At 33.2% G+C, this 12715-nt stretch overlaps 1 protein-coding gene across 1 annotated transcript in view; it reads left to right on the top strand.

The window, feature by feature from the left end:
* The window catches only part of LOC126878576 (lachesin-like), a 642328-nt gene that overhangs the window by 488971 nt on the left and 140642 nt on the right, over positions 1-12715 (top strand). Inside the window, exon 4 of the mRNA XM_050641374.1 lies at positions 4261-4468. Coding sequence (XP_050497331.1) covers positions 4261-4468 — 208 coding nt within the window. The remainder of the gene's footprint in view (positions 1-4260; positions 4469-12715) is intronic.

The following is a 12715-nucleotide window of genomic DNA, read 5'->3' as shown; positions in this document are numbered from 1 at the left end:
TTTCCTTCTGAATGTGTTTCGCTTTTATTAATTCGTTCATCTCCTTTCTTTGCCCTCTGATCATTCTACATACTTCTTTTTGTGTTCCGTAGAAGTCGTGTTCCATCTGTTTTGAAAAACTCTGCCAGTGCTCCCCTTTTTATTTGCCTCACTAAAGTATTCGTTTCGTTTCTGATTCGTTTGTAGTGGTTGTATGCCTGTTGTGTTTTATTTTGTGCTGTATTGTAAAAAGGCTTTCTTCTTTTTTTCGCATTTTATCTTAACTTCTTCTCTGAACCACGGGGTTTTCTTCTTTAATATATGAGTATTCGTTACTTTTCTCTCTCTAAGTGATTCTGTTGCAGCGTTGATTATGTTATCTTTGAGTTTTTGCGAGCTTTCATCGATGTTATCGTTTTCTAATATTCTATTCTCAGCAATCTTCTCTGATATTCTTTTCCTGTATAAGTATTCCGTGGATTCCGTATGTAGTCCTTCAACTTTGATTTTTGTTTGTGTTGGTGCTGCCCTCTTAGGTGTGAAATATTTTATAATTATTCCTATTTTACATAATACTAGGCTATGGTCGCTACCTACATCTGCTGAGTTGAGGCATCTTACGTCGATTATTTTTGATGGATGTATATCTCTGTTGGTTACAACATTATCTATCATAGATCTTTGTCCACGGGTGTTATTGAATGTATATTTGTGTTGGTCTTTGTGGTCAAAAAATGTGTTGTTTATTCTAAGGTCGTTATTTATGCAGAGTCTGTGCATTGTATATATCTAATGCAATATAATCATTAATTATATTTACCAATTATTGTAGCGATTCCAGGGTGTCTGCCATTATAACGGGGCCATCAGCGAATCTTATGTTATTTACTATTCTTCCGTTTATATAGATTCCATCACTTAGTTCCGCTATCGCTTCCTGAAATATGGCTTCACTGTACACGTCAAACAGTATTGGCAACAAAACACAGACCTGTCCTACTCCTTTCTTTATATCAATATCCTTGGACTCTTTTTACTCTATCTTTATATTGGCCTTTTGATTCCAATACAGATTGATGATAATTCGAAAATGTCTATATCTCTGTTTTTCAATAATTCTATTAATTTTTCATGTCGGATACTGTCGAATGCTTTTTCGAAGTTGATGAAAGAGGAATAAATATCTTGGTTCATATCTAAGCATCTTTGAGAGAGGACATTAAACTTTCTTGTTCCAAGTCCTTTGCGGAACCCAAATTGGGTATCATCCACATCATCTTCTAGCTTTCTGTATAATCTTCCATAAATCACCTTTAGAAATAAAATGAATGTCGACTTGACATTCCCCGTTAGAGGGCGTTCTAACCATACTGCGGTATAAATAATTTTATTTTATACCGAGAAACTAGGGACGTGTTGGTGTAAATTTGTCTTCTGCAGAGCCTTCTTGACAACGGGTAGACCTAGAAATAGTACTAACGGGGGATGGCAGGAGACAAATTTAAATCAAAACGAAACCTTTAAAACTTAAGAAATATTTTGATGGCTTATTGATATTGTCCTATAGTTTGAACAATCTTTGGAACATATTGTTTTTGGTGTTGCTACAAAGGTAGACATCAGCCATTCATGTGGGATTTTTCCGGTTTTATATACTTCATTAAACAGATCCAGAAGTACAGGTAGAGTTTCACCGTCTAGACATTTCAGTAATTCCGCCGACATTTCGTCTGAACCTACAATTTTTCCGTTTATAGGGCTAACAACCTGTATTCGTCGCATCTTTTTGTCCGCTGCTTCTTCGAAATTGCTACAAAAATCTTAAGCCATTCCACAGGTAGTTTACCAGTAGCATACAAGTCAAGAACTTCAGATTATGAAATCGCAGATCCTTCTTGATTTACATTGTTCTGTATATTCGACCTGTCATATTGGAACGATTCATTATACAGGGTGTCCAGAAACTCTCCCGACAAACGAAGACAGGAGATTCTTCAGATAATTTTAAGACAATTTAACCCATTTCACCTAGTCCGAAAATGCTTCCTGAGGGAGCTAGAGCTCTTTGACGATGGCGTCTTGGAATTAGCTTTTCTTAAATATCTCCAGAACACTGATATTTAGAAAAACGAAAACTGGTACGCTTATTTATCTTCCAGAGATAAATCGATCCCATTAATTACGAATTTCTAGTACCGGCCATAGGCGCCCGTTTTGGGTAGGGTAACTGGTATTTTATCGTATAACTTTTTTTTTTTTAACTTGTAAGCATTTTTGATACTGATTTATTCAATTGTGAGGTATTCTAGTACTAAAGGGTAATCTTGCTTTAAGGCGGTAGAATTCACCATTTTCTAGAAAAATCGATTTGAAAATTTTTCTTTCATTGGATTTGAAAAAAATTTGAATTTTTTTCAAAAAAAGAGGGTGTATTTTACCGACTTAAAGCAAGAGTAACTTTTAGTACTAGAATACCTCATAAATTATTCATCAAATGTCAAAAATGTTTAAAAATTAAAAACAAAAAAGTTCTGCGATAAAATAACTGTTTACCTACCCAAGACGAACGCATATGACCGGTACTAGAATTTCGAAACTATGGCGATCTCTGGAAAATAAGTAAACGTACCAGTTTTCATTGTTCTAAATAGCTTTTTTTGAAATTTTTTTTGGTGAGTTGGGTTAAATTGTCTTAAAATTATCTGAAGAATATCCAGTCTTCGTTTGTCGGGGGAATTTCTGGACACCCTGTATAGCTACTCCATATTTTAAATATTTGTCGGTCATCAATAATACTTTTCCTACAATATGTACTAGAGTACTAGAGTATCAGTATTTATCTTATTATACAGGCCACCTACTTCACGAACTTTCTTTTCTTATTTTTCCATTTCTGAATACCCATCCGCCATCTCCTTTTTTAGCCGCTCGTATTTATTTATTTCTCTTTGTCGTCTTCTGTATTCTTCTGCTTTGTCTTTGTAATATTGTCTCCGTTGTATGATAATATCTAGTATTTCTTCTGTCATCTATTGCTGTGTCTTGAATCTATTAGTTAGGTACACTAAGTTCTTCTAGTATATTGGATAGTATGTTCACGAAATAATTTCCGTATTTTATCAACATTTTCCTTTGTTATAATTTCCTTCATGTAATTATTTACATCATTTTCGATTTTACTTTTGCTGGCATCTGAAGTAGTAAATTTTTTTGCTGGTGTTGTAATTCAACCGTAAAGTAACAAAAAAGTTTTAAACGTGTTTTAGATTTGTTTATTTTCTTTAAATTTGTGTTTTAAAAATATCAAACATTTTTGTCTAAATTCACCAGATTGAGAACAATGGGAACCTTCTCTGGTTACACCTCCGAGGCTTCTACAATTTTCAAGCCAAACGGATGCTGAAACTAAAGAAGATGAGGGAATTTTACAATTTATAATTCACGTCCCATCTGCTCAGTGCGGTAAAGTTCCAACGAGAATGGTTCCCTTCGTAGTCCAATCTGAGTAAACATGTAAATAAAAAATGAATAACTATTTTCAATTTTGTTACAAAACGAAAATACAGCCGCATCATATTCTAGTCCAATCAGAGAGTGCAGCAATCACCTCTACGGTTTCGAAACTTATTAGTCTCTCATCAGGAGGCACATATGCTGCTCTCTCTGATCCAACCAAAACAAACCCCGGCGTGCAGTCACGGATTACAACGAATGAAACGGCATAGATGTCCTAGCGGCAACTGCTAGCAAAACCAATGGCATATAAAACAACGGGGACGTGAATTATAAATTGTAAAACTCCCTCATCTTCCTTAGTCTCAGCATCAGTTATGGTTTGCAAATTGTAGAAGCCTCGAAGGTGTAACCAGAGAAGGTTCCCATTGTTTTCAGTCTGGTGGGATGTAGAATAACATTATGTTGTTTTATATGCCATTGGATTGAAAAATTAGTCTTTTGCTAGCAGTTACCGCTAGGGCATCTATGTCATTTCGTTCGTTGCAATCCGTGAATGCACGCCGTGGTTTGTTTTGGTTGGATCAGAGAGAGCAGCATATGTGCCTCCTGATGAGAGACTAATCAGTTTCGAAACCGGTAGAGGTTTTTGCGTCACTCTCTGATTGGACTAGAATATGATGCGGCTGTATTTTCGTTTTGCAACGAAATTAAAAATGGTTATTCATTTTCGAGTTGTTTTTTGTTTTTTTTTTTGCGTAAGAGTGATAACAATCTGATTGTGGCTCTGAAAAGATATATCCTAAACGACTGTTTAATTTGTTTTAGGTTGCTTGGATGCATTTTGAACAATCAGCAATCCTGACAGTCCACAACCACGTTATAACAAGGAATCCACGGATAAGCGTCACCCACGACAAGCATCGCACTTGGTTCCTTCATATTAACAATGTCCAAGAGGAAGACAAAGGTCGTTATATGTGTCAAATCAACACTGTTACTGCTAAAACGCAATTTGGATTCCTTCATGTCGTTGGTAAGTTGTCGTTTAATCTCGTGAAAAATAAGTTGCTCACAGAATGTTCTGCGAAACATACTAATGCAAAAGTTATTAACTGAAAGAAAAAAGGAGGAAAGACAGTTTTAGATTTAATTTTATTCGGGGGCGACCACCATCGGCTGACCTAGGTTTCTACTTTTCAGTGTCTTCAGAGGCGCCTGTGGTGTATCCCGAAGCGAACTCTAAATCCGGCTGTCCCACTAGTCAAATTAATAAAATATTAAATGCGTACAGACGCATTAGCGACATCTATCTAGAGACATTTTTTCTGGCTTTGATATTTGTGATTTTTTTTAACCATTCGTTTTTTTTCTTATCCTTCAGATTTACTTTTAGCATTTTTCTTTCCATGAGTTGCATTTTAATACCTTATCCATGTTATTTCTTCTTAGTGTCCATGTTTGCGCTCCATATTTCAATACAGGCAGTACACACTAGTTGTAGACTTTTGTCTTTAGGTATTGCAGGTTTCTCTTTTTTTTTGAGAAAGTAGCTAAGCTTTCCAAACGCTACTCCAATCTTATTATCCTGATCACCTCCGATGTTTGGTTCTCCTTGCTAGTATTGGTCATTGTTTTTGTTTTCTGAAAGTTCATTTTTAACCCTATATTTCTCGTTTCTGTATGTAGCTCTTTCAGCATTTTTTTGGGGGGCTCAATTTTGTCTTCAGCTATCAGGACTATGTCATCTGCGCAGCGAAGGTGATTCAGGAATTGTTCATTAATGTTAATTCCTGGTTTTTCCCATTTCAAATTCTTAAACACGTCTTCTAGCGCTTGATTGTACAGCTTTGGCATGATGGTATCGCCCTGTCTGATTCCTCTCTAAGGGGTTACATAGGACTTGCGGCTAAAAAAAAATGAATTTTTAAAAAAATTGTATCTCAAAAACTAAAAATTATTTTTATTTACAATTGAAACATGTAACAGTATAGTACTTAAGGTACTGTCAAAAAAATTTTCAACCAAAATATTCATTTTTGTAGAGTTGACTGCAATTTTTCGGCAACAGCCCTTTTTTGCGGTGGGCAGCATAAATCCAGTCTCAACTAAAATAAAAAAATCAAAAAGTTTCTTGTAGTTTATACCTCTGGCTAGTGAATTAACGAAGGAATTTAAAAAAGAATTAAATTTGAAGATTTTACATAAGTTTAAACACATTTTCGACCCCAATTGGTCTCATTTTTTCAAAAATTTCCATTTTTAAAGTAGTTGGTTTTTTTTATAAAACAAAATTGACTTCACCTAAAAAAAATTCCTTCGTTCATTCACTAGCCAGAGGTATAAACTACAAGAAACTTTTTGATTTTTTGATTTTAGATGAGACTGGACTTATTTATGCTGCCCAACGCAAAAAAGGGCTGTTGTCGAAAAATTGCAGTCAACTCTACAAAAATGAATATTTTTGGCTAAAAATTTTTTTGATAGTACCTTAAGTACTATACTTTTACATGTTCCAACTATAAATAAAAAAAAATTTTAGTTTTTGAGATATAATTTTTTTAAAAAGTCACTTTTTTTACGCGCAAGACCTATGTAACCCCTTTTAGTATTGGTTGTTAATTAAAAATGTAAATTATATACAGGGTGTCCCGAAAAGGTTGGTCATAAATTATACCACATATTCTGTAGTCAAAAATAGTTCGATTGAACCTAACTTACCTTAGTGCAAATGTGCTCATTAAAAAAGTTACAGCCCTTTGAAGTTACAAAATGAAAATCGATTTTTTTCAATATATCGAAAACTGTTAAAGATTTTTTATTGAAGATGGACATGTATCATTCTTATGGCAGGATCATCTTAAAACAAAATTATAGTGAGATTTGTCAACCCCATAATAATTTTATGGGGGTTTTGATCCCTTAAACCCCCCCCCAAACTTTTGTGTACGTTCCAATTAATTCATTATTGTGGTACCATTAGTTAAACACAACGTTTAAAAAAAATTGACTCCTAGTATTTTTTCGATAAGCGAGTTTTTATAGAGATGCTGCTTCTTTTTTAATATATTTACATAAAAATTTTATGGGAGTTTTGTTCCTTTAAACCCCCCAAATATTTGTGTACGTTCCAATTAAACTATTATTGTGGTACCATTAGTTAAACACAGTGTTTTTAAAACTTTTTTGCTTCTTAGTCTTTTTTTGATAAGTCACCTTTTATCGAGATGTGGCTTCTTTTTCAAAATATACCTAAAAATGTAAATTATAAATACATGTCGGTCTCTATAATCGTGCCTACTTAACCATATATGTGGTGCATTCGATAAATATTCAAAATATCTCGATAAACACTGGCTTATCGAAAAAGTCCTAAAAGGCAAAAATGTTTTAAAAACAGTATGTTTAACTAATAGTGCCACACTAATAATTAAATTGGACCGTACACAAAAGTTTGGGGAGGTTTAAGGGAACAAAACCCCCATAAATTATTTATGGGGTCCACAAACTTCACTTTAACTTTTATTTAAGATGCTGCTGCCATAATAATGCCACATTATGTATATTTTTAATGAAAAATTTTTAAGAGTTTTCGATATATGTTGTTCTGAAGCTATTTCCTTGTCGCATTTTTACAATTAACTATTTATGGGAAATAAGCCACAATTAAATTGAAAAAATAATTTTATTAACGTTTCGACGCCCAAATCGGGTGTCGTTGTCAAAATACAAAATACTACTAGATTAAACAAAAATGTTGTTGCTTAGTAAAAAATTCTTCTAATAATTCATTTAATCTGACTCATTTATATCAGCAATTGAGACATATATTATACATTTTAAAGTAGAAGACTTTAAAATGATATTGCCAATATTTATGAGTTTCGTTCCTGGAACGACTTTACTGAAAGATAGTTCATTCGATTAAATGAAATCAACCCCAACCCAAGAATATCCGTCACAAAAATATCATAGCATGTGATCTGTCTTTAAAAAGACAACCAAATGCAACGGTGACAGTAAAGTTCTCGCGTTAGAGATTCCATAGTAAATCACGAGGGAAAACCAGGAAAAACCTCGTGATACTATCCCGACATCGTAAGTATTTGGTTTACTCTCAAAACTAATACCAAATTCTGACTTTAATATATATGATGTTTAAATTATAAATAATATTAATAATACATAGATATCTAAGTAATACTAAAATATAAAATATTAACTCGATATGTTATTGACTTACTAATCGTTGTATTTTCTTTCTATTGACTTCCTCTTTCAATATTGATAACCAGATCCTACTGCATTTTACCGAGGAACTAGCGACACAATTGGTTTCATTTAGAATAATTAGAGCCGCTTCTTTGATTTTTCTCTTTTTACTATCTGTTTCTTTCAGGACTATACTTGAATCTCTCCACTGAACTCTGTGTTCGTTATCCCATGCGTGTAGACATATTTGAGATTAGTGATGTAAAATCTTCGGGAAGATTCGAAAGCCAGAAAGTTTCCGGAAACTTTCCGGGAATATTGGAAACTTTCGGAAACTTATGGAAATATTGCATTTTTATTAAATTTTTATAATAAATTATACAAATCAGTAGTTAGCTTTATTTATTTCTTTCATTTCTTTTTATTTAATCTTTCATTTTCTAATGGATTTAGAGCTTTGCCCTGGTTCCAACAGATTAGTTATAGAACGACTCTCATCACATACTGTTTTCCCATGTTTATGATTTTTGAGGAGTTTTTGAGATAGAGTCTGCTCTATCTACACTCAGTCTATTTCTCTTTTTATTATTTATGAAAGGGTATGTGCTAAAACTATGCCCTGTTTCAGCGGAGGAAGCTGGTAACCCCAGTATTGTAATTTCCAAATTGATTAAAGAAGTTTTGGTGCACATTCCTTGCCACCAGCTTATATAAACTACTGATCGTGCTGAAAGTCAAATAAAATCCATTGACCAAGGGTCTGCTTTTGCAAAGAACTTGGTTAATTCTGTAAAAATGTTTTCTTTGTCAATAAACTTGGGAAGATTGGTTAATATCTTGTCTATAGACTGCATGGCTAATATTATTTTATGCTCTTCAGCAGTGAGACTTTGTCCTCTTTAAGAAGGATCAAGTAAGTTTGCAGCATAGTGCACAGGCTTCACTGCTATTTTTTCCTTTTTGTAATTTAAATAAGCATTCCTTTTGTTCAGACTTGCTGATTGGAAGTAATGGAATATTCTCGGTAAAAATGTTTTCTATATTCGTAAATGCCTCGACAACCTAGGATATTTTAAACATATATTGCCTTCCAATAAAGTACCTAATCCATTTCAAAATTGGTGTTAGCACAACTGCTACTTTTTGCAACTTTATCCAAAATATTTCATCATCCAGACAGTTTTGCTTAATACACCGTGAAAATTTAAAAATGTTTCCCTCTATGACTATAAACATCTGTAAAGCCCTTTTAGGCGCAATAAGACTAAAATTAACTTAAATGCCTTGTTATTCTCGTAGCATTATTTGTTAGCTGGGATTGGGAAAATGCACTTATAAATTTTCATTTTATTTATTATTTCACTTTTGAAATATTCCCATGCATTACCTAGCTTTAGGCATTTGTATTATAAAAATAATAATTATTAATATTCAATTAAATTCAATTCAAATTTAAATTAAAATCAACAATTAATTCAACCACGAAGAAGAAAAAAAAACAAATAAATAAAACAATAAACCGTAACCTCAATGTTCCTTCTGTACTTGGTAGTGGTATAGGTTTGCCGGTCGAGGTCGTGTGAATTAAATAGCCCTACTACACGTAAATTGAAATTACGTTATTGACTCTTATGTCTAAAAGGCTCTTGGAAATATTCTCAAAAGTTTTCGGAAATGTTATGAAAAATTCTCGGAAACATTCCCGAAAGTTCTCAAGCGAGAATATTCTCGAGAATTTTCCATTGAAAGTTTCCGGGAATAATCGCGGCCAGGGGAATATTTCCATTTTTTATAGGCGAATATTCTCGGAAACTTTCCAATGTTCGCGAATACTCGCTTGGAAATATTCTCGACTCACATCACTATTTGAGATCTATCAAATTCTCTATTTTTAATACAAGACTCATGTTCACTTATTCTAACGTTTAATGGTCTTGATGTTTCACCTAAATAAAATTGTTCGCATTCACAAGGTATTTTATTAATGCAATTCTTTGAGTCAGTGAGTCAGATTAAATAAATTATTTGAAGAATTTTTTACTAAGCAACAACATTTTTGTTTAATCTAGTAGTATTTTTTATTTTGACAACGACACCCGATTTGGGCGTCGAAACGGTAATAAAATTATTTTTTCAATTTAATTGTGGCTTATTTCCCATCTAAATAGTTATTTATTTTCGATATATAAAAAAAATTGATTTTCATTTTGTAAATTCAAAGGGCTGTAACTTTTTTTGAGCGCACTATTGTATATAGGTATGTGAGGTTCAATCAACCTATTTTTGACCCCAGAATCTGTGGTATAATTTATGACCAATTTTCGGGACACCCTGTATATATAAATATAAATAATTTATGTATATGTTACCGGCCAAACCGGATTTCAGGACAAACTAGTGTAGCGATAGGACAAACTAGTATGGCCTAGGCCAATCTAGTTTGTCCTATCGCGCGTAGGCCAAACTAGTTTATACTGATATAAAGACGCACATTTCAGGCCAAACTAGTTTATCCTGAAGTGTATGTTTTTATATCAGGATAAACTCGTTTAGCCTAGTCTAAACCAATTTAATCTAGTCGAAAGTAATTGATTACATATTGGTTGCTGATTTAAACATAAGTTTAGAAGACACTATTGAGAGTTGTAAGACTTTTAAGTATTTAGGGTAAATGATAAACCGAGACGGCACTTGTATGAAAGATATAGAAATGAAAATAGTACGGGGAAAACAAGCCACGAAAGCTCTCCATGGAGTGATATGGAAGAACACTCTCACTAAAGAATACAAAAAAGGATTTTTCAGGGCATAGTGCTGAATATTACCCTACAAGAGCGGAAGAATTGTCAGTGACAACAATAATACGAAATAAAATACGAACAGTTGAATTGGAGTTTATGCGAAGTTGTCTACAAATTACCAGCTAGGATAGAATAAGAACAGATGGAATATGAAACAGAGTAGAAGTAGAATGCTCAATTACAAAAAAGTTGTGGTAGTAAAAGTAGAGCCCTGAAATGATACGGGCATGCACCAAAAATGCCGGAGCACAGGTGGCCGAAAAGATTACTGGACTGGGACCCGAGATGGAACATTCACATAGGAAATGCTATGATAGATAGAGACCGCAGAGATGGCGACTGGGAGAATAGAGTGCTGTGGAAGATGAAAACGGCAAACTCATAATGGGAAAAAGCCAAGAAGAAGAAAGTAATTTAGCGAACTAGTACGGCTTAATATAAATAATAAATTGAATAAAATACTTTGTTCTTGGAAAAATAATCATTTTTATTAATGTTATAATTATTCATAACAAATAAACAATAATATTGAGGTATATTCCCGGTTGGACGACAGACAGCCTAGGTCAAATTTCTCACCATTAGTACCATCCTTGGATTATAAGCTTTCATTCCACACCTCATTTGTCATTCTACCTGGTATAATGACGGAGGAGTTGACTTTACGGACAGACGGACAGACGGACGGACAGACAGACGTGGATAATTCAAAGTTTTCACATTTTTTCAAAATTGGTGAAAACAATAATAATTCGTACTCGATTTTATTCGTAAGTGTATCGTTTCTTTTAATTTTTGGAGAAAACATCATCCTTTTATTTATTATTTTTGACATTATTTAATTAAACAAGAATATATTGATTAACCTTCGGAGTACGGAGATTATTTGACTTACTTAGATTACGAAGATGGGTCAAGCGTGACCCATTCTCATTTTATTTATAAGTATGTTTTAAATAGTCAGTATTATTAAACAGTATCTTTCATTTAACAAAAAACAAAGAAAATCCTAAATTATTGTCTTTAAATTTTTTAAGATGGTTACCCATGGGCATATACTAGTTCGCTCCCGCGGCCAGATTTTAATACCTTACAGAAAACGGGCATAGGTAAATTTGCTCCGGCCATATATTTGAATACAGTGGAACCTCGATAAGTCGGATTAATCGAGACTGCGGCCGATCCGAGTTATCGAAAATCCGAGTTAGCCGGAAAATATGGTAAAAATTAATAAAACACGGTATACTTACAGATAAACTCCATTATAATTGCAAAAACATGAAATACATAAAATATGCACAATACATCTAAATTACGTACAGTTGTATACAGTGTTGTTTATTTCTTGGTAAAAAACTTGGTCAAAGTGAAAAAATGTTTGTTTTGTCTGATGAAAATCGGTTCGGCTTAGCCGGACTTCCGGGTTATCGGAGGCCGACTTATCGGGGTTCCACTGTACGTATACCCGTAAACAGAGACGGCTGCGATTTACGTGTACCTACAAACATATTGAAAATATTCTTCGAAATCCGAAAACCGGGTCAGGACTGACCCGGCATCATAGATGTTACGTAGAGGAAAAACTGTAATTTGCATGTTCACGAATTATAAACGAAAAAATAGATTGAAACAAATAAGGAGAACTTACCATTAATCGGATTTGTAAAAAAAATATTTCATAAAATATTAAGAAATAACTGAATTTCGGGTCACGCTTGATCCAGTCTTCGTACTCCGAAGGTTAATAGCATGTATCAATATCTTCATCATCCGATGTATCATAATATGATGCAATATATCGATGTATAATTTTTTTTATCGCTAACCGTCACTAAAGTTATTCATTATTGTACTCATTTGACGCCATTTGCGGCAGTAAAGTAACACTTTATTGTTCTGAAAGAAGAATTTTACTTTAGCTGCCGTGATTAATCAAATTAACTGAGATTAAATGTAAGCGGTCGATAACAGTAATCGATTATTTATTTGAGTGAACTTCAAATTTATTTACGTTAATTATTATTAAAAATATTGTACAAAATTTACCTTATTATTAATTAAATTTATGTCAGAAAGTGAAATTCTGTAGTACTTTGCAATTATATTCATAAAACATAAATCGAAACTTTACATATTAAGTAATTATGTAGGTACTTATTCAATATTGATTACTTGAACAACTATCGATTAAACATCGAAATCGGCCATCATGCAAAAGCATTCTGTCATCGTCATTACTGTCATACGAAATTTTTATTTCGTCTAAAATT

This window comes from Diabrotica virgifera, chromosome 10 (genome assembly GCF_917563875.1).
Source record: "Diabrotica virgifera virgifera chromosome 10, PGI_DIABVI_V3a".
Taxonomy (NCBI): domain Eukaryota; kingdom Metazoa; phylum Arthropoda; class Insecta; order Coleoptera; family Chrysomelidae; genus Diabrotica; species Diabrotica virgifera.
The sequence above is the reverse complement of the archived record's forward strand: the minus strand, read 5'-3'. Positions and strand labels throughout refer to the sequence as shown.